This window comes from Maniola jurtina, chromosome 7 (assembly GCF_905333055.1).
Source record: "Maniola jurtina chromosome 7, ilManJurt1.1, whole genome shotgun sequence".
Classification (NCBI taxonomy): domain Eukaryota; kingdom Metazoa; phylum Arthropoda; class Insecta; order Lepidoptera; family Nymphalidae; genus Maniola; species Maniola jurtina.
Genome location: NC_060035.1, coordinates 5,219,745 through 5,242,274, shown reverse-complemented (window position 1 = coordinate 5,242,274; position 22,530 = coordinate 5,219,745). Strand labels below are relative to the sequence as shown.

The following is a 22,530-nucleotide window of genomic DNA, read 5'->3' as shown; positions in this document are numbered from 1 at the left end:
TTAGACATGACTTCGAAATATCTATCGATATGTTTTGTTGATAACACACATACACGATACACGATTGATGTACTTGATAATTTAAGGGTTAGGGCGGGTACCTGTACCTAACAGAAACAGGGTTTCGTATTATAATAGTCTAAGTACCTGGTTTTCGTTGATAATGTTTAGTAAGTAGGTAGCTAGAGTCTAGATACTATTAATAATGAAATTACTCAAATCCGAATAAGGCTAATTGGTACGGTTCTGTACCCGAAGTGTACTAGTCCTCCGCTGTCCGCCCGTCGGTCCGTCTGTCAGCGAGCTGTATCTCATGAACCGTAATAGGTAGAAAGTTGAAATTTAAATTTTCTTAGTGTGTATTTCTAGTGCTGCTTTAACAACTAACAACAAGTACAAATTAAAAATTTATAACATCCCCGAGAAGTGAAGGTTACAGTAACTAGAAAAGAGCTGATAACTTTCAAACGGCTGAACCGATTTGTTTGGATTATAGCTAAGAACACTCTCGATCAAGCCACCTTTCAAACAAAAAAAACTAAATTAAAATCGGTTCATTAGTTTAGGAGCTACGATGCCACAGACAGATACACAGATACACACGTCAAACTTATAACACCCCTCTTTTTGGGTCGGGGGTTAAAAATAAACAATGGCCACCGTTTAAATTATAGAAAATTCACAGAAACATAACCTTGTATGATGATACGGAACCCTTTGTGTGCGAGTCCGACTCACACTGGACCGGTTTTTAGCCTTATGCAGATTGTGACTAATTTCTAATTAATAAGTAGTGGAGAGGTAGAAAAAGAAATCTGAATTCTTTAAAAATTAATCGATCCAAGAACCGATCTATCGAAGCAGTCTATTACAACGTTACGCAGGTACCTATACCTATTAAAGAGGGTTTTACTTTTTCTTGCAATCATTAATTTTATTTTCAATTTACTCATTAGCGATTAAAATATACGTCACACTCTATAATGCTTGATTGAAATTTTACATTTAAGCCTTATTTCTAAATTTCTTAATTCTAAATGAATGAAGCTTTTGAAACACAGTTTTGAAAGGAACGCTCATATACTACAAGGTTCAATATCATGATTTTGACTCAGATAATATTATATTTATCTGATCTATAGTAATGGATCGGTATATAGATAATAATCAATTTAGAATTATATATGGGAATCAAAGTATCTAGCGCTCTAGTTTTGAAGCTTTCAAAAGGACACATCGACAGACAGACGTACAGCGGAAACCACTGAATCAAGAAAATTGAGATTTTGTATGTTGTAAGATTTTGTATGACTTGAGGGTTTGTGTAAATAATTTTTGTAACAAGACGTACATTATGTACATAGTACATATTATATATGACGTGATTTTTTACAAAATGTCACGCGAGGAGAGTCTCGAGAAGAAAAACCTGAAACAACCACAAGCCCAAGAATGAAAATGCGTGTGACAAATCAATAAGTGCAGATCAGAACACGCATAAGGTAGGGGTTGGCAGTTATTGTTTCTTAAACGGTTGAGTTTCCCAAAAACTATCCAAGAAACCCCATAATGATTTTAAAATACTTTTTAACAAGACATCACCCGAGGGGTTAACCCAATTATTTTTCTTCAATACACAATTTTCATGTTCAAGATATATTACATAGCGGTACTAAGTTTCAATAACTGTACTGATTTTCAAACTTATAAACTTTGGGTGTGTTTGGGTGTTAAGGTTTCTTGTTTCATATCCTAAAAAGGTGATGATGGTAGACAATAGTCGCGATAGTATTTCCCTCTTTCGACGTCATCATAATATGACGTATATGCGATTCCGGTCGATCCAATCGATTTGACAAAATCTGTCACACGAATTTTCATTATTCAGGCTTCGGCTACAGTTCAAACTCTGCTTCTTCCCCTCAATATAGATCTAACAAGTCGTTTATGCGATCATTTATAGAGTCAAGTTAATGATTAGTCAGTTACTTATCTCCTTTTATCGTTCCCAATTAAAATCAATCAGAATTTCTCAATATGAAAAATTGTGGAATTTGAAATATTCTAATTACTGACCTAAGTTTTGTCTTGTTTAGCCGCCCCACTTACTTATATTGAGTGATATATGATATAAAACCACGGGTATCTGGCTATCAATATCAATCACTGACCGACACTGCAATAATCAACAATGCTCGCCAAAGTGAGTGGGTTAACAATATGTGTTAGTGTATTGTAGAAAATATTCATCTAAAATGAACCAGTTTGTTTGATCAATCATTTGTTAAAAGCTTTTCTTTGTTAGCGATCTAATTCTTCGGCAAAGTATATGAAGTCTATGTCATGGTCAAGTTTATGTGATTCATGTAGCAAATTTACACCAATTTGTGCTATTGAAGTCAGGGTTACGATTTAAGTGAAATACCAAAGAATAATAATCAAATTTTTGAGATGAAAAAAGAAAGAATCAAAGTTTATTTCTTTTATTTCTCCTCGAAGAAGGTGTGAGAGGCTTTAAGCCCTTTTTAAATACGTACTTCACTGATGAAGATTTTATTATAGAAAGGCCGGGAAAACCGGCTGCTAGGGTTACTTGTGGAATACAAATGATTGACTTGAATTGAATTGGGATATAAATCTTATTCGAGATCTGACTATAATAACATTTTGATAATTTCTAGATCGTAGCTTTCGGAGCCATGTTGGCCGCAGCCAACGCTGGTCTTCTTGGACACGCCATCTCTTCTCAAAGCATCGTGCGTCACGACGAGGGCCGCCTTGGCGCTTCCTTGGCCTATGCCGCTCCTTTGGCTCATGCTGCGCCTTTGGCTTACGCTCCTGTTGTCTACGCTCCCGCTGCTCACTATTCTGGTCACGAGCAATACGTAAGTTATTTAGGTTAAAAAATGTAGTGTACTCTACAAAAATAAAGTGATATGCCCAAAAATTTTATATAGGACCTACATTTTAATTTTGAATCCTTTCTGAGGTTTCAAAAGCTTGTTTTAAGGCTTTCTATAAAATTAAAATTAGAGCTGAAAAGTCTTAGACCACCACTAGTAAGCGTAGCATGGGGTAACATACGACACGATGGATTGTTAAAATAAAGAGGGTGGGGGAAAGCGTCTGGATGAGGAAGGTTGAAGGGTATGGTGGTGTTCACTAGCGAAGGTCTATGTTTAACAGTGGATATCACCAAGCTGATATGATAAGGATGATCATATTAACGTTCAGTTCCATTTAATCACGACATATTTTATTTATTCAGGCCTATCCCAAATACGACTTCGCGTACTCAGTAGCCGACCCCCACACCGGCGACCACAAGTCGCAGCACGAGAGCCGCGACGGCGACGCCGTGCACGGCTACTACTCGCTGCTGCAGCCGGACGGCTCCGTGCGCAAGGTTGAATACACCGCTGATGACCACAACGGGTAAGCTATTATCATCATCATCATTCTAGCACCTTAGCACCTCAACATAGCAAATGGTAAGAAACCTTAACTTAAAACTCATTCTCCAACACATACGCTTTAACTTTATCGCAAGGCTGGGTTTCTCTTGCCAAACGCTACCCAACCTGCCAACAAGTTTTATCCAAATGGAAATATTTCATGCACATACAAAACGGAGATTACACCTTGGTCTCTTTACTAGTTTGGCTCTGACTGCGAGAGTTTTTATTTATTTATTTATTTTATTTTGACCATAATAATTTATAACAAATGGTCATAACAAAATGAGAGCGATTTCCTTTAATCCACCACATAAAACTTAGTTCGAGCTCTAATATTAATAATCGTTTCTTATTTTTCAGATTCAACGCCATCGTACACAACTCAGCCCCATCAGTACACCCCCAGGGTTACTACTCTCATTACTAAGCGCAAACCAAATTCAGTGTTATTTAATGGAACCTATATTTTAATTTATTAAACGTTGTTCAAATATCTACTCCTTTGTTTTACTTAAAAAGTCATGATATAGTAGGTTGATTTACTACAAATTATACAACTGTTAACTTATACCCGCGACGTCGTCCATGTGAACACAAATTTCAAATCGCGATTTTTTACCCTTAGGGGCTGAATTTTTGAAAATCCTTTTAGCGGATAGCATCTGCATACCAAACAGCCATATCCGTTCAGAAGTTTGAGTTGTGCGTTGATAGATCAGTCAGTCAGCTTTCCCTTTCATTTCATATTATTTAGATCAAACACAAAAATTTAAAATTTACCTAATAACTAGCTGACGCCTGCGACTTCGTCCGCGTGGATTTAGGATCCCGTGGGAACTCTTTGGTTTTCCGGGATAAAAAGTAGCCTATGTGTTAATCCAGGATATTATCTATCTCCATTCCAAATTTCAGCCAAATCCGTGCAGTAGTTTTTGCGTGAAGGAGTAACAAACATACACACACACACACACACACACACACACACACATACAAACTATCGCCTTTATAATATTAGTGTGATATTATGCAAATTGGCTAATAGTATTTTTTGCTTTGGGCATCTCGGTTTATCGATTATTTTATGAAATTCTGAACTTTTTACTCGACACGGTTTTTATACTGTCCTTTATTTTCTTTAGTACAGCATCCGATGTTATTATTAGATTCACATCCAAGGTTATTTTAAAAAGAAGTTTATATTTAAGCACTTAGGCCGTCTAATATAGTTTTTATTAAGTACTAGCTGATACCCGCTACTTCGTTCGCGTGGATGTAGGTTTTCTAAAATTCCCGTGGGAACTCTTTGATTTTCCGGGATAAAAAGTAGCCTATGTGCTAATCCAGGGTATAATCTATTGCCATTCTAAATTTCAGCCCAATCCGTCCAGTAGTTTTTGCGTGAAAGAGTAACAAACATACACACACACACACACACACACACACATACAAACTTTCTCCTTTATAATATTACTGTGATACTGCTATTGTGTGTACTTATAATTTTTGTCAGCAAATAAAAAGTGTCGGTTACTGTTTTACTGTTTTTGTCTGGAGAATTATACAGATAATTGAAAATGAATAACCTATGTAAGATGGTAAAAATTTTGTTTCGTCCGCAAGTTTGCGAAGCTTTAAGAAGACTAGTATTTTAATTTTTTTTTGGGTGTTTTTATTGTTTATTTTTCATTGTGAAGTAATTTCAGATTTACTTGTGTACCGATGGATTTTGGGACTGATATGCCTTTGCGACCACAAACTCAATTTGAAATTTGGAGTTGCCGTCTAAATAACAATTACTAACCAATTTTAAATTGTTCATTATTCAGTTTCGCTTACGACTGAAATTTTATTTCAATGGTACATTTAAACATGTTTATGCTCCAGATTTATGTATTTTCTCAAAAAGTGCCTAAGAGTATGTAACATAGGTAGACATAATAAAGGATTAAAAAACTTTTTCAGTGTATAAATTTAATAAATAAATAATCTATAATATTATAATTTAAATGATATCTTAAACTAGTAGTGGGCATCGTAGATCGGTTGCGGGTGAATAGAAGGTGCCGAATTGTGGACTACTGCATTGAATCTGTAATAAAAATATGTACCTATATAATAAGTACTATAGTAAAATACAAGTAAATTAAATCGATAATTAATTATTACTCTTTAAGTTACTTTAAAGAGTGCGATAGTGAAGAAACTTTCATAGGTATCTGGAGAACAAAGTACTGCATTTTATGTAACTCGGTTTGGAGCTCCAAAATGTTTTAGTTTGTAAGGTATCTATGTATCAATATTCTAAAATTGTTTAACAAAACTACCATTAACATACATAGTTTTAATAAAAGCTCTTTTTCAAATCTGGTTTTTCGCTGTGTATACCTGGCTAGCTTCACTTCAGGAGTTGGGCTGCCACCAATGAGCCTATGACTAAGTTCCCGGACGGATTTGAAATTAGTCTGGCATACCTACACCAACGAAAAATTAGATTTGAATTAGATAGAGCCTTCTCTGTTAATAACTTAGGTCACGTCACATCTTAGGCCACTTCATCACTTTTTATCAGGTGTAATTGTAGTCAAGCGTTTGCCTGTTATGAAAAAACTATAGGAGATTAATTTTTACCCGCTATGATCATCAGCAGTGTATTCAACTTTTCTGATGGAGCCATCGGGTTGGAGAAGCGAGTAGAATCCATGAACAGTGTCTCCATCGCGGCTCTCATGCTGTGCTTTGTGGTCACCGGTGTGTGGGTCGTCTACTGAGTACGCGAAGTCGTATTTGGGGTAAGCCTGGAAGAACACAAGGACTTTGAATTTGTGCGATGCCCATAATGCCTGGCGGACGTCAAGCATCAAGCGTATGCTTTCAGTTGTTGTTCTCATGTTCATGTTGTGCTCATGATAAAATTAGAACATCAATGTTAAATCTCCATGTAAATGCTTTGATTTACTTGTATAAGAGCTTTCAAGTTCTTATACAAGCAAATCGTATGTTATGTAGATGCAACTTCGGGTATTGCTATAAGCTGTTGTGACTTATACAAAGCTCGGGTACTTTTCAAACAGAAAATTCATAGAAATTAGAATTACTGTAGTTCGAGTAAATATATTTGATGTTATAACTTCATCGTCCCCTAATTTTAAGTGTGCTCTAACCTATCGTTTGGGAATGCGTTAGTGAGAGTAAGCCTCGCTACCTAACCTTATGTCTGAAGATTAGGTGGTAAGTAGTAAACGTATGAGACTACTCACATATTCATCATGACCGTCACCATGGACGTCATAACCCCCGTATAGAGCCGGGGCGGCATAATGTGCCAGAGGGGCAGCCTGTACTAGAGGAACGGCGTAGTGCGCGGGAGCAGCGATGTGTCCCAGCGCCAGACCTTCGTCGTGGCGAAGTATAGCTTGTGAAGATACCGCAGGAGCTGGGTAGTAGACAGCGTTAGCCGTTGTGAGAAGAGCTCCCAATGCTACAATCTGGAATAGACAAACACTTAAGCTTATCTTACACGTCTTGCTTTTTACTCAACTGCTCAAAACAGGATTGTAATGTTTTTAGGGGTCATATTGTATGTGAGTTTTTATTCTACCATAACTTCTAAATGTCCGATTAAATTTGGATGTATGGATAGAGTGAAAAAGGCGCATGACCAGCAGTAGTCGGATTAAGGTGGTAAAATAATGATTTAGCTTGATATAACTCTCTCAAAACAAACAGAAAACTCTATATCTTTTGTTTCACACATCCGATTGAAATTTTAGAAACTTAGTAAAACATATCAATATTCTGAAATTTTTAGGCATGAAGAAAAGAGCTGCATAAGCCCAGTAGGGTATAAATTTATCAGCCTGTGCTGATCTCAACACGTGATAAGAGGAGATAAAACCGTACGTCAACAAAATAACACCACGCGGTAAGCGCGTTAAGGTTTTATATTACTTGCGGTCACTACACATGATTTTCACACGATTAAGTTAACGACGTATCTTATTACACATGAAACGATTTAGTCACACTCACTTTGCTTAACATTTTGATGTTGTTTGATACACTTTTCGTCTCTGATTGATGAGCATTGATGCTGGATATCTCTTTTTATATCATAAATCATTCAATAATAACAAGCGGGGTGGCAATAGACCATGGAGGGCTATCGGCAATAATGACAATAGCTAAGGTCACTTCAAGACCCTCAGTATGATACCAATATCGATTTATGTCACGGTACATAATTTTGGCGTTACGCGCACGTTTGAGTAGCACGCAACGCCGCGTAAAAACGATAAAAACCGCTCAAATGCGAGTTGGACTTGCATACGAAGGGTTCCGTAGTTCCTTACCATCGTACAAAAAAAAAATAACTTTTTTTTTGTGATGTATAACCACAAATTCACGGCTTTCGGATTTTCCCCTTTATTTGTGCTATAAAACTTACCTACCTACCTGCCTGTCATAGTTCTAGATCAACGGGAAGTTCTTGTGCTATATGTTTCTTGACAGACACGACAGGCAGAGAACAAAGTGTATAAGGGTTCCTTTTTTTCCTTTTGAGGCGCGGAACCCAAAAAAATAGCCAAGGTATTAAGTCGTATTATGTAAAATGCGTTATAAAATTGTTGTGGTTTGAACTACATAGTTTTTTGTTTTCTATGAATTGGGTAGAGCGATCATCGAAGCATATCAAGGGACCTCTTAACTTGGATTTGATCTTCAGTTTAGAATCATCTGTAGTTCTAGTTGCCTGTGTGTTGTTTTTGCTTTGAACATTATCGAAAATTAATAGAAATGTAGGTATTCCATATAATATATTCCTTATACCTACCCTGAACCCATGAAGTCTTAGTGCCAAAAAAAATATTATTAACTAGCGTATGACCAGGTCTACTAAGACCCGGGCAGAAGTCCTGTGCTGTGATAGTGATCAAGACGTCTGCCTCCTGATCGGCGCTAGGGGGTTCGATCCCGGGCACGTACCTCTAACTTTTTTGGATTGATATATGTTTTAAATAAATATAACTTGCTTTGGCGGTGAGGGAAAACATCGTGAAGAAACCTGCACACCTGAGAGTTCTCCATAATGTTCTTAAAGGTGTGTGAAGTCTGCCAATCCCCACTTGGCCAGCGTGGTAGACTTTGGCCAAACCCCTTCTCATTCTGCGAGGAGACCCGTTCTTTGTAGTGAGCCGGTGATGAGTTAATCATGACGTTTATTTACGTACCTACAACAAACGCTTGTTTACATTGCTTCATCTGTTATGCCTATATTTCACTTCTCATTTAAATGTGCAGTTCAGTTCGCACCGAACGCTCGCTCAGAGCGGTATTGTCTCGAGGGTGTGTATTTATTGCTCCGATAGTATTCGAAAGAGCGCGTTCGCGGCAGTGTCTGCGCGTGCGGAGTCGACGGCGTCGCTCGGGCGTATAAAGTTGAACAATGCTGGATCCGCCCTTGCCTGAGGACGAGAGTATGTCCGGCGAATCTCGACACTCCAACATGAATAATAACGAAGAATCTAACTCAGGAGGGGCGAATAAAAGAGCGAGGGAGTCAGACTCTACGAATGGATGGACTTATGTTGGTAGACACGGCAAAAGAAGGGCCAGAACGTACACAGAGAAGAACACTGAAGAAGAAAATACAATAGAAGTGGGAATTTACTCTAAGGAGTCGATTCCAAAACAGTTTCAGTTGGCTAAATTGCTTCGTAGCGAAAATATTACTGACGTCACTAGAATTAGATACGTTAATCCATACAAAGTCCGTATCCAATTTAGTAATATAGAAAGCGCTGAAAAACTGGTTTCGTGTAATACCTTTTTAGAAAAAGGATGGAGAATACAAAAAACTTATGAAGTGGGGATATCATATGGGATAATTAGAAATGTAGAAATTGAGTTACCTGAAGAAGAAATTAAAGAAAACATACGCACAGAACACGAACTAGTGTCAGTGAAAAGACTCATGCGAAGAAATGATGACGAAACTGGATGGTTACCAAGCGAAACAATTCGCCTTGGATTCAAAGGTACGGCAGTGCCTTCATATGTATATGTTTGCGATATGAGAATCCAAATCGAAAAGTATGTTTTTTCAGTCACGCAATGTACCAAATGCTGGCGTTTTGGCCATAGCAAAAATAATTGCCCAAATAAAAAAATTGTATGCCCGAAATGTACAGGAAATCACGATAATTGCGAAACTACGAATTTCAAGTGCGTTAATTGCTCAGGCCCACATTGGTCACTGAATAAGTCATGTCCGATCTACAAAAAAGAGAAAAAAATACGTGAAATAATGTCACAGTTTAATGTTACTTTCAAAAAAGCTTCAACAATGTATGCTCCGCCATCTCCGCCGAATCAAAAAGATTTTCCCAAATTTGCATCCTGTGATACTGACCTATCTCATGCCGAATCTATGGAATCTCTACCTCGAAGAAGCTATGCCGAAGCTGCTAAAGAAAATTATAGTGATGAACCTAAACCTACAACTTCTCGTCGAGATGAATCCAACAAGAAGAAAAAGAGGAAAGGTAAAGAAAAGAAAGATAGGGAATTTGAAGAGGATGATTTTTGGAACAGAAGAGGAGATACGAAAGACAATCTTGCACAAAGTGGAGATGAAGAGACAACTAAAAAGAAAGCCTCTTGTGCTGAACTACTTGAAAGAATTGCTGAAATATTATTTATGAAGTCATATTCTATAACGAAGAAGACTGTAGAAGTGTTAAAACTAATATGGGAATGGTTTTTAACTTTTGCTGAAGATAAATTTCCTAGCCTTGCTCTAATTAAACAATTATTTAATAAATTTAATGGAAAGTAGTCTAAAAATAATTCAATGGAATGCTCAAAGTATCAAAAACAAATTAGTCGTATTTAAACAATTGTTAAATCAAGAGAAAATTCATACCGCAGTTGTATGTGAAACATGGTTAGATGTCGATACAAATTTAAATATTTATGGTTACGAATGTTTCCGACAAGATCGGTGGGATGGCTATGGGGGCATTGCAGTTTTTATTCATCGATCTGTTAAAGCAAAAACAGTTCCCATATTAAATACGAGTAATACAGGTATCGAGTTAATGCATGTTAAAATTTATAACTGTCCAGTTTTAAAAGATATAATTGCTGTATACTGCCCTCCTTCTATTAGAACAAGTCAGAGTGATTGGGAATTTGTGTTGTCTATTGTGGATAAAGATAGCTTAATTTTAGGTGATTTTAACGGCCATCACTCCAACTGGTCTAATAGGACGGATCTTCGAGGTACTCAAATATGTGATGCTTTATTTGAAAGCAACTTTGTCACATTAAACAATCTAGAGTCGACACGTGTTAAGCTCGTTAATGGTAGGTTACAAAAATCTGCTCCTGATTTATCGATTGCATCTCTAAATTTAGCTCTCAAATTAAATTGGAATGTGTGTAACGAGTCACTAGGCAGTGATCACCTAATTATTAAAATTGCAATAGACTTTAATCCATCATTTAAGCCCACTGTAAGAAGAAATTTTAGAAAAGCGGACTGGCCGAAATATAGGGATTATCTGGATAATATTTTTTCTCACTTTATCCTACCCCTCGACCCCCAAGAAGCATATGATCTTTTTATTAATCATTTGATTGAAGCAGCAGATAAATACATACCTATTATTAAAATTAATGAGAACCCTGCTAAAAAATTTACCCCTAGGCATTATTGGAATGCAAACTTATCAAAAATAATTGCTGAACGTCGGTTGGCGCTTTCAAAATTTCGAAAAAACCCTACCCCAGCTAATTTAGATATACTTCAAAACAAGATTAAGGAATCCCAAAGATTAATACGAAGGGCGGAATCATTGTCTTGGCAGAAAGATTGTTCGTCGCTTGATGAGGTTTCAACCGCTAAAGAAATGTGGGATCGCATGCGCTGGTTTAAAGGTCACAGAGTTTCGAGGCCCTATATTGATAACGAAAATGCTAATTCTTTTTTAAAATCTTTTACCCCCGACTATGTTTCCCTACCAGCCCCTATTTTTAATATTAACAACCCACAGTTAGAATGCCCTATATCCATATGTGAAGTGGAAAACTCAATCAAATCTAAAAACACAGCTCCTGGATGTGATAGTATATCGTACTCTATGATACGGAATTTACCCAAGAAGGGACTGCTTATTTTGTTGCAGCTATATAATTTGTTTTTTTCACTTAATGTAGTTCCATGGCAATGGAGGGATATAACAATAATTGCAATACCAAAACCAGGCAGAGATCCTAATTTAAGCTCATCTTTTAGACCAATCTCACTAATTTCCTGTTTGTGTAAAACATTTCATTCAATTATACATAAAAGGTTAGAGTGGTATTTTGAACATAATAATCTTTTCTCCGAGGCTACAGTAGGGTTTCGGAAAGCTAGATCATGTCACGATAGTTTAAGTCGATTGGTGTCTACCATACAGATGGCTTTCTCCCATAACCAAACAACTCTTGCCTGTTTTATCGATATAAATAATGCGTATAATAATGTCAATATAACAATGCTTTTGAAAACATTACACGATCATGGTGTTGGTGTGAAGATATGTGATTATTTATGGAATTTCCTTAACGAGCGACGACTTAAAATTCGTATTCATGACGATGAAATAAGCAGAACTGCTTGTTTAGGATTAGCACAGGGAGATCCCTTGTCTCCGCTATTGTTTAATGTGGCAACAATACAGATATGTCAACAGATTCAGTCCTTGCACAGTGTCAAGATATCGCAATTTGCTGATGATTATGTAATTTACTATTCAGATAAGAATCTCACTCGTGCTCAAAACGAAGTACAAATAGCACTAGAATTATTTAATAAGTTAATCAATAATTTAGGTCTTGACATTTCTCCAGTTAAAAGTAAAATTTGCTTATTCTCGAAAGGTAGAAGACAAAGTGCTATACACCTTGAGGTCGATAATTGTCAACTAGAACTTGTGGAAAATGTCAAGTACCTTGGGCTTTGGCTTGATCGCTCGCTACGTTGGAGTAAACATATAAAGGAGACTACCCAAAAAGTTTTACGATTTTTAAACATTTTCAAAATTTTAACAGGGTCTAGTTGGGGTGTCCACCCTACGCATTTACGACGTCTTTACATTTCTATTATTCGGAGCAGGTTAGACTACGGAAGTTTTTTGTACGATAACGCTGCGAAATGTCATCTAAAGAAGCTGGATATGGTACAAAATCGAGCCATGCGAATAATAGGAAACTTCATTAAAACGACACCCATACATGCTATGGAAAGCGAGCTGTTTCTACAACCGCTGTATATTCGCAGACGTTACTTAGCGGGCAAGTTTTGGTTTAAAGCTAAATCTTTTCATAGTAATAAGGTGATAGACCTGCTGAGTGAATTATCTCAATTATGTGAAACCCCAAGTAATTGGTTAAATAAACGTAAACCTCTATTAGTAATGATTCATCAAGAACTAAATTCTGTCCCCATATATAGAAGTAGACAACTAGAAATGTTTTCCCTGGAAACTTGGGTGAGCAACTTGAATGTTAATGACTTTGTTAGATGTGATATTCCCTCTATTAATAAACCTAAAAAAGAGTATACTGCACACCAATTAAAAACAGTAGTCGAGCAATTTCTTGCAAATTCTTATAACAGCTTTTACCCAATTTACACAGATGGATCAAAAGAATACGACGCATCTGGTGCTGCAGTTTATGATGAGCACACTAATAGCTATTCTAAATTTAAATACGATCAAAACCATTGTATAATGGTTATTGAACTATTGGCTATTTCAGAAGCGTTGTCATACATTGAATCAGTTGATGTCAGCAGGATTGTTATCCTTACCGATTCGAAAAGTGCCCTGCAGCATTTGGCTCGATGCACCTCGACTTATCGAGGCTCCCCGATTGCCTACAAAATTATAAAACAAATCTTGGATTTTAATTCAGGATCTAAGTCTGTTTATTTACAGTGGATTCCATCGCATGTTGACATTACCGGCAATGAAAAGGTGGACACCCTTGCTAAACAAGCCTGCCTCGATGGTGTGAACATGGCACTAGAACCTTTTTTTTCAGATCTTATTTGGCATGTAAGAGTGAGGTGTTATTCTCTCTGGAACGAGTATTTTGATGAGCGATCCAGGGAGAAGGGCATCTGGTACAGGACGATGCAGTCCCAACCATGGAGGTTTTGTTGGTTTGATAAATACAAAACCAGTCGATCAGACCTAATTACAGCTTTTAGGCTTCGCTCCGGACACATTCCTACTAATAAATTTGCCTTTCTCATGAAAAAGTCAGATTCTTCCAATTGCTCCACGTGTGGAGTAATTGAAGATATTTACCATGTGTTGTTGGAGTGTGTTCGGAATGAATCGTTTAGGTTAAGCTTATGTAATATTTTTGATTTAAATTTTAATATTTTTGATTGTGTTACGTTTCTTTCATTTCCTGCGTGTGATCAAGCTAAATTACTATATAAGTTAAGTAGAATATTTTTTAAGATTCGAAGTAAGTAAGTTAATGTAAGTGTGAAGTTGATTGTAAATAATAAAGCGACATAGTCACTTAGTGACTAAGCTTTTCAATAAAGAGTTAAAAAAAAAAAAAAAAAAAAAAAAAAATGTGCAGTTGCTATATAATATTAAAAAAAGAACAAAATAACTTAATATCCAAGATATTAGACGTGTACATTACATTACAATATGTTTTATTGTTGTAGGTACTTCTTGGCATTTTTGTAAAACTTGGTAAAAAGTTCATGTGTAAGTTTAGGTACACAAAGGTCCTAATAATATGTAAACGTTTCTTTTTTTATCAATACTGTTTCTAAGTAAGGTGACTAACATCTATTCAAAAATAGTAGAGTAAATTAAGTTCTTATTCAAATACTTACCTAGCTAGCTGATGCCCGCGACTTCGTCAGCGAGGACTTATTAGTTTGAAAACCCCGTGGGAACTCTTTGATTTTCCGGGATAAAATGTTGCCTATATCAATTTTCGGGACGCAAGCTACCTCTGTAACTTTCACATAAATCGGTTAAGGATGGACCTTAAAGAATCCCGCGGGAACTCTGATTTTCCGGGATAGCGGAAAAATATCGGAAAATTCAGAAAGTACCAGGGTAATAAACTGTATGTAAGAAACAGATAACAACCAATGATAATCTGGATCTCATAGAGCTTTCATATTGCAGAGATCGAATATCTTATTTAGTATTTGCATTGAGGAAATAAAAGTAAATGTTTGAAGGCATCCATACTTTATTTACATGCAGGTACACACGTAACACATTCATATTTGTAAAACTATTTGAGGAGCTGACGAACAAAACGTTGCAATATTACATCTCTGATCAAATTACTTCTTTTCTTTAATTTTTGGGCCACTCAATACAATTTTGAACTCATTTTCAAACAAAACGGCATAAACGTGTAGTGAATTTGAGTCCAAACTTCATAATTTCGAGCACTGATTCGTACAAACTTGAAGTCATTTTTAAGCTAAATGATCCAAAATTGCGCTTAAATTGAGTCCAAAGTTTGTGATTTCACTCAAAACTTTATAATTATAGCAATAAAGTTTCAACAGCTTCCATTTTTTTTGCTTGTCCTGTTAAATTTTATTTCAAACCATCACACCTTTTTTGTCATCTCCTCATTTAAGGTACACTGACTGTAATTATTATTAATAATACTGGTAACGATTAATGATAGTAGGCCGGCGCGGGCGCAGGATGCACGAATGGAGCAGAGTTATGTACTACAGCGTTGAAACTGAAACAAGAGGATAGGAAATATATTATTACTAGCTGATAACCGCGTCCACGTGTATGTAGGTTTATACAATCTTATGGCACTCTTTGATTTTCCGGGATAAATAGGAATGTCACTCTTCAGGTCTTTAACTATTCCATGCAGGAAATCACGGGACTCGAAACCTCTTGATCTGCAGCCGAATATATTATTAACTAGACCTACGATTGCCTGAGAAAAAGAAGTTTGTAGCAAAAAAAATTAACTCGTTGTGGTCTTGGGCGACCATTACGTACTGAACCATCAAGCAGCAGTAGCGAGTACCTAGTAGCCGAGCGTGGCGTCTCCATCGCGGCTCTCGTACTGAGCCTTATGGTTGCTGGTGTGGGCGTCAGTTTATGAGTACGCGAAGTCATATTTGGGGAGGATCTGTACAAAGGATGATAGCTTACCCGTTGTGGTCGTCGGCGGTGTATTCGACCTTGCGCACGGAGCCGTCCGGCTGCAGCAGCGAGTAGTAGCCGTGCACGGCGTCGCCGTCGCGGCTCTCGTGCTGCGACTTGTGGTCGCCGGTGTGGGGGTCGGCCACTGAGTACGCGAAGTCATATTTGGGGTGGGCCTGGACAAAGGATAGCATCGAAACAAAGGTACACATTTAGGTATCTGTTAGATTGGCAAGTTGACTTTTGATAAGTGAACATACGTATTCGTGATGACCACCGTAGTGACCAACTGGGCCAGCGTAGGCTAGTACGGGGGCAGCATGGGGAGCTGCATAGTGACCCTCATCGTGACGGATGATGCTTTGGGAGGAGACAGCGTGGCCAAGTCCATGGAGACCGGCGTTGGCTGCCGCAAAGATGGCACCGAACACTACTATCTGTAAAACAGAAAAAGTAATTTTGTCCTGATTGCTTACTTATAGAAGAGTACGATTATGAAAAATAATTGCTGTTTACATGGTGGTTTCTAAGGTAAATCTGACAACTCTTTTAAATTGTTATAATAATCTTTTGATATTGCGACAATTGGATGAAATTCTAAATTTTAATGATTGGCGTGATTTATTGGTTACTCACTTTGCTGAACATTTTGTATGTTTAGGTGAATAATGGAGAATTGATTGATGTCAAAAGGCCGGCTAGAATGGTTTTATAGAACACTGCAGTGTATGGACGGTGCCGGTGGTGGGGCGGAGAAATGGACTAGCCTTGACTCTTAGATTTGCCAAGGTCAGACTAAGACTAATATGAAATGATTAATCATTCATTTTAACTTCGGTTGTAATGCTTTTTCTAAGTCCTTTGTATTATGAAACAATTATTCCGTATTTCTGAATAATTTTGTTTCCACTTCTGGTTAAAAATAATAAGGTTGCCTTATGCCCATTGTTGTTAATTACTATATATCAGTTTCCCTGACTGTTTATTTAACTTATTGTAATTTGGAAATATTTTAATTATTGAAAATTCAAGATTTTGATGAACTGTTTAATTTCGACAAAAAAGCTGCAAAGACCCCTTTGCAGCAAAAATAAGACAAAAGTAATAAGTATTTGGAGTTTAATTACGAGGAAGTTAACCAAGTATTAAGCACAATAAAATTAGTGTTCGCATTATTTCTACATTCCAACTACTTTGAATGATTTCGACACCTCTCTTGATATTTTGCATTTTAACAATTAACATGTCATGTTAATGATAGCTTTTGTTTTATTTAATAGAAGGTGGCTCGTTAGATTATTATTTTGGATATGTGGGTCAGGTTTAATCGAAAGCCCTCAAGGAAAGAATTCCTTTGTAAGCAAGATAAGTAATTGCCACGTATAAATTTTATTTTAATAAATAAAGAATTGTTGAAAGATATTTTTCTCATGAAACGGAGTAAATGTTGTTTTATACCGGAACATTCGTGAAAATATTTGTCATTCTGATAGTGACTAAGGCACTTGTTTAATTTTTTACATTCCTATTTTGGGTCTGAGAATTTCGTTTTAAATGATATATATACTTATTGACATTGCGATTAATCATAAAAATACTTGTTAAAAATTCTTTACTGTAAGTAGTTATATTTGCACGTTATATTACTCTTAGAGAATCTATTTTCTAGACAAGGGAATATTACAATACTAGATACTATAGACTACTTCATCCGTGGGATTTTAGAATACTTAAACCCGCGCGGGGTATAAGTTTTCTAAAATCCCACGGAATCTCTTTGTTTTTAGGGATAAAAAGTAGCCTATATCCATTTCTGGAATGCAAGTTATTTCTGTATCTCAAATATATATTTGAGAATTCCGTGGGCATCAACTAATACCCACGTATTCATCCACGTAGATTCAGCTTTTTTTTAAATAATCCCGTGGGAACTCTTTGATTTTCCGGAACATTTCCGTCCCCGGGATTCAAACTATCTCTGAACCAAACGGCAAAATAGGTTAAACAGATTGGCCGTGAAAAGCCAGCAGACACTTTCGCATGGGGGCGAGAAACTCAGGAAAGATGAGGCTTATTCCTTTATATTTTGTGAGAGTTGGTAGACCAATCTCCACAATCAAAGAAAAATCGGTCAAGTACGAGTCGGACTCACAGACGAAGGGTTTCGTACCATCGTACAAGAAATAACACGTTTCATTTTTTTTTTGAATATTCATGGCGGACATTTTATAAAGTTTTATTATTTTTTGTTATAGCGGCAATAGAAATACATATTCTGTGTAAATTTCAACACTCTACTTTATACGGTTCATGAGATACAGCCCGCTGACAGACAGACAGACGGACGCGGACGGACAGCAAAGGTTTATTAATAAGGTCCTCTTGGCGCCCTTCGGGTACCCTAAAAAGAATCAGGCCTAGCCGTTGAGTTAAATAAGCGCCCAGGTCTTGAGTAACCTGATGCGTGGATCAGCTATTGGGACACGCCATTATTAAAAAAAACTTGCAAGTATGCCAAATATCTCGAACGCAAGCGCCGAAAATATGTAGTAGTCGTACCTACTCATAGCCTAAGTATTTACGGCGCTTATACGTTTGAACAGTTCAAAGAAAGTTTATGCACATTTCAATTACACACACGAATCTAATTTTAAGTAAACTGCAAAAAGTTTCGTCAGCGAATTCTTTCTTTATCCATATAAATGATGTTTATGTTTCGCGCCTTGAGATTTATTATGTGGATGGTGTAATTTTAGAGCATTCCATTTACCTTGTTTTATAAATGTAAATTCCAGTTTTGTAACACGCAAAACGCAAAAGCGTTATGTGAAAGTGAAACTGTCACACCTAACGTAGAGTTATGATAAATAAATAAATTATCTACTTGTTTTACTATTATAGCAGGCACTAGGCAAGTAGGTAATATGTTACTTGCTTTATATATAGTTATACTTTGCCAAATTTTGAAATAGTACCTAGTGACATAAAGATATTTTTAACCCCCGACCCAAAAAGAGGGGTGTTATAAGTTTGACGTGTGTATCTGTGTATCTGTCTGTGGCACCGTAGCGCCTAAACTAATTAACCGATTTTAATTTAGTTTTTTTTGTTCGAAAGGTGGCTTGATCGAGAGTGTTCTTAGCTATAATCCAAGAAAATCGGTTCAGCCGCTCGAAAGTTATCAGCTCTTTTCTAGTTACTGTAACCTTCACTTGTCGGGGGTGTTATAAATTTTCAATTTACACTTGTTACAGGATAGACTTCCGCTTTGTAATGTGACACTAATAATAATAATTGGTCATGCGATCATCATTTTGCGATTCTGATATTCTGCAAATACTTTGAACGGGAAAGCGCACTTTGTTCTTCATTATTTTACTAATTTAAAAACATTAAAAAAAAGTTACCTTTCTTGTCCTAGATAATTTTGATAGGTAGGTACCTAGGGCAAAATTAAATGACCATTGACCATACTTATCAAAAACAAAGCTGGTCTACTCTCTTATATTATGTAGAAGGAAAAATATTATTTCGTACGCTCTTCCAGGGCAAAACAGTTATAACTTAAATAATATTAAGTACATTATTTTTATTGATACCAAAATAATTACAACTCTATCGTGTAAATTTAATCTTGGAACTAAAAACCTTGACTTTTATGTTATCGTAATTTCATGAATCATTGCAATAAAAGCCGTATTATGATCTATATGCGAGAATATAATTCATTTATTTCATAGCTCGGTATCATGGTACAGTTACATTTTTATTATTTAAATGTTCCTCGTTTTTTCGGTTCCATTTATTTATTACTTCACAAGTTATTTTTAAGTAATGATATGTCAATGACTGCAAACAATAGGGTACATAATTAACAAGGCCCTTTCAAAGAGGGAATAAGTATGTAAGTTAGAGGAGAGACCGCGCTGTTTGCAGTAATGAGTTTAGTTTGAAGACATTTTATGATATCATTGTAAGAAATTACATTGGTTAATATTGGAAAACTACTTTCTATAGGCTCGTCTTCACGTGGCTTCGCCTTTTTTGCCTTTTCTTCAGGGTTTTTGACTACTTTTTCTTCAATATTTTCAACGCTAATTTCATCATTCCCTTGTACACTCTTTGGTTCTTGAAGATGTTCAAATTCTGAAATTGTTCTTTCTAGGTTTTGTTCATGGGTTTGACTTAGTTGTGCATTTTGAGGATCTGGACAAGGCGCCTGTTGGGGTTTGATTACGTCTACTTTTCTTTCTTTTGGTTGTTCTGGTTCGGGTGAAATATTTCTTACCACTGCATTAAACCTGTTAAATAAAACACATATTAAACAGTTTTCAGTAAACATTGTAGAAAATTACAAAGTTCTTTATCGGGATTGGATACCATTGTACACTTTTTGATTGTCAATAGTTGAATTAAAAAAAAAAATAGTTGATGAAATTGATATCATGGTGATAATTATTATTATTATTATTACGAGTGCGTACCAAATTCCGTAAGCTTAAAACTAAAGCAACGAGGGAAGCAATAATATGTATCCTGGTCTCAATAAAAGTCTACAATAAACTTAGCCGAGTATTTATTTAAAATAATATTATGGTTTTAATTAAGTGTGCATAAGTATATGGGATAGGGGAATAAACTATTGTTAAGTTTTAGTTTAGATGGAATGGGTCCTATGAAAAAGGTCCTATAAAAACTATTACTATATTTGTATATATGAGTTGAATATACTATTTGCTATTTCTATGGGATCTGAATTATTAGGCCTGATATCGCGATACCCTTTCAAATCATCCGCGGTGTAAACAACTTCGCGACGGAAGCCATCCGGTTGAATGAAGGAATATTGTCCATTTACTACTGACCCATCACTTTGTTCGCTTTGGGATTTTTTGTCTCTAGTTTGGTCATCATAAACAGCATAAGCGTATTGGTAACCTCTTGCGGCCTAAAAAAGTAATGATAAATAAATTATTATAATTTGAAAATATTTCGAAATTGACAAAAACAGTAAACACTACATCATCATCGTCAACCGACGTTAATGATGATGATAACGATGAAAACAGTTTAAATATTTAAAGATACCATTCACATTTGAAACCCATCATCAAAATAAAATAAAAACTCAAATATTAACCAAAAAACCTGCTAAAATTTTCAAATACTAAGTACAGTAAATTACAGTTAGAGTATTTGATGAAGTGTGAACGCATAGTACCTACTCTGTGACAACGTCATTGTATAAAATATGTTCTGTGGCAACTGTCATTCTCTCTCTTGTTGGCTACGTCCGAATAAATTGCTGTCTGTCATAAGTGTTATTTTATTTAAATAATATAATATTTTGAATTACGCCAAAATAGTTCCTTTAGTATTGTCTAAATAATGACTTACCTCTTTATTTGTCACTACAACAGGAACATTCGGAACTGAAGGACTGTAGGTAATAATTTTAGCATTTGAAGGAATTGTAGGCGATGATATTGGTGTCAATCCCTGGCCGTTATTAGGAATGATGCAAGGTGCCAAACAAGGAGTAACAATCGCTGATACTGAGGGTGCTTGTACTACTGATTCCAAAGGCGGAGTGGATAACTGAGCCGCTTGAGGGGTTCCATATGAGAAGGACGATGGATCATAGGTAAAATACTCCAGAGGAATGACTCCATCTCTTTGCACTATCACTTTTGAAAACGCGGCACCCGATGTACCTTCCACCCAGAAGATGCTCACAACTAACACCAAGAAATGGTTCTAAAACAAAACGGTAATTTTAAAACGGATCTTATTGTCATGTTTCACAATGAAAAAATGGAAATAACACTTACTCTAGGTGTCATCTTTCTTGTAGATTCACAGAAAACAACTGACATTTTTCAGATGGTATCTCGTCTTATAAGTGATGCTTTGTTTGTCCTAAAATATGCTATTCGGCAACACCGAAACAAACCATCAATGTCGCTGAATAATTGAATAGCGGTAAACAATTAATATGTTAATAGACATTTAACCACCACACCAACACCAGATCTTTTCAGGGTTCCGTACCCGCAGGGTGTCAAGTGACAACGGAACCCTATTATTAAGACTCCGCTGTCAGTTCGTTCTTCCGTCCGTCTGTCTATCGGAGGACTGTATCTCGTGAACCGTAATAGGTAGAGAATTGAAATTTTCGCAGAATGTGTAAGTATTTCTATTGCAGCTACACTGATACCTACTTAAAAATTTTCAAATGGTCGCCATGAAAAACAAAGTGTTATTTCTTGTACGATGGTACGAAACCTTTCGAGCGCGAGTCCGACACGCACTTGAGCGATTTTTCTATCCTGTATTCAGTACACGATATTATGTTCAAAAGCAAGTAATAATAAAGTGTGAAAATTGTCTTTGTCTCTAGCCTCGACTAGTTCATCACTTATGCAATTTCAGGGTGCCTGTATCTAGATATATTCCGTAAATACCGTTTCTATTATATTATTATCCTTCTCACAATTTAATGTGACAGTTCATATTTTGTAGAAAATGCCCGCGACTTCATCCGAGTGGATTTAGGTCTTTTAAAATCCAGTAGGAACTATTTGATTTTCCGGGATAAAAAGTAGCCTATATCCTAATGTCTATGATGCAAATACTTATCCACTTATAATTATGTTATACAGACTTTATCCACGTGGACTTAAATTTTTTAAAAATTACATGTGAACTTTTTGATTTTGAGGGAAAAAGTAATCCGGGATGCAAGCTATCTTTGATCCAGTCGGTTAAATGGATCAACTGTGAACAACTAGCAGACGTACAGACAGACAGACACCCTTTTGTATTCATATTATTATTAGAATGGATTGATTACTACA

The 22,530-nt window shown here is 36.2% G+C and overlaps 3 protein-coding genes across 3 annotated transcripts; 1 reads left to right on the top strand and 2 right to left on the bottom strand.

Annotated features, from left to right (window-relative positions):
* The first annotated feature begins 2,166 nt into the window (after positions 1-2,166).
* LOC123867049 (cuticle protein 8-like) lies at positions 2,167-3,951 on the top strand. The gene is made up of 4 exons (XM_045908887.1): positions 2,167-2,203; positions 2,682-2,885; positions 3,269-3,435; positions 3,819-3,951. The coding sequence occupies exons 1-4, from the start codon at positions 2,192-2,194 to the stop codon at positions 3,883-3,885; spliced, it is 450 nt and encodes a 149-aa protein (XP_045764843.1). The 5' UTR covers positions 2,167-2,191; the 3' UTR covers positions 3,886-3,951.
* Positions 3,952-5,477: 1,526 nt separating this feature from the next.
* On the bottom strand, positions 5,478-16,353 carry LOC123866727. The gene is made up of 10 exons (XM_045908404.1): positions 16,310-16,353; positions 15,934-16,110; positions 15,683-15,849; positions 15,188-15,251; positions 11,715-11,772; positions 8,769-9,022; positions 7,488-7,556; positions 6,716-6,943; positions 6,087-6,253; positions 5,478-5,547 (listed from the first exon to the last, which is right to left on the bottom strand). The coding sequence occupies exons 1-10, from the start codon at positions 16,319-16,321 to the stop codon at positions 5,478-5,480; spliced, it is 1,266 nt and encodes a 421-aa protein (XP_045764360.1). The 5' UTR covers positions 16,322-16,353.
* A 2,976-nt stretch (positions 16,354-19,329) lies between these two features.
* On the bottom strand, positions 19,330-21,516 carry LOC123866726. Its single transcript, XM_045908403.1, has 5 exons — positions 21,505-21,516; positions 21,071-21,430; positions 20,455-20,621; positions 19,682-19,974; positions 19,330-19,379 (listed from the first exon to the last, which is right to left on the bottom strand). The coding sequence occupies exons 1-5, from the start codon at positions 21,514-21,516 to the stop codon at positions 19,330-19,332; spliced, it is 882 nt and encodes a 293-aa protein (XP_045764359.1).
* Between the last annotated feature and the right edge of the window lie 1,014 nt (positions 21,517-22,530).

Excerpts from the sequence above, each read along its gene's own strand:
- LOC123866727 (XM_045908404.1), bottom strand. Across the intron at positions 15,850-15,933 it reads ACGGTGGTCATCACGAATAC|GCCCACCCCAAATATGACTT; the intron begins GTATGTTCACTT and ends TCCTTTGTCCAG. Across the intron at positions 9,023-11,714 it reads AGGATCTCTGCCTGGTTTTG|AGTCTGACTCCCTCGCTCTT; the intron begins GTATTGCAATTA and ends ATCCATTCGTAG.
- LOC123866726 (XM_045908403.1), bottom strand. Across the intron at positions 20,622-21,070 it reads TTGTAGTGACAAATAAAGAG|GCCGCAAGAGGTTACCAATA; the intron begins GTAAGTCATTAT and ends TTACTTTTTTAG. Across the intron at positions 19,380-19,681 it reads TGAAGACGAGCCTATAGAAA|ATCATAATACGGCTTTTATT; the intron begins GTAGTTTTCCAA and ends TCTCGCATATAG.
- LOC123867049 (XM_045908887.1), top strand. Across the intron at positions 2,886-3,268 it reads ATTCTGGTCACGAGCAATAC|GCCTATCCCAAATACGACTT; the intron begins GTAAGTTATTTA and ends TTATTTATTCAG. Across the intron at positions 3,436-3,818 it reads ACCGCTGATGACCACAACGG|ATTCAACGCCATCGTACACA; the intron begins GTAAGCTATTAT and ends CTTATTTTTCAG.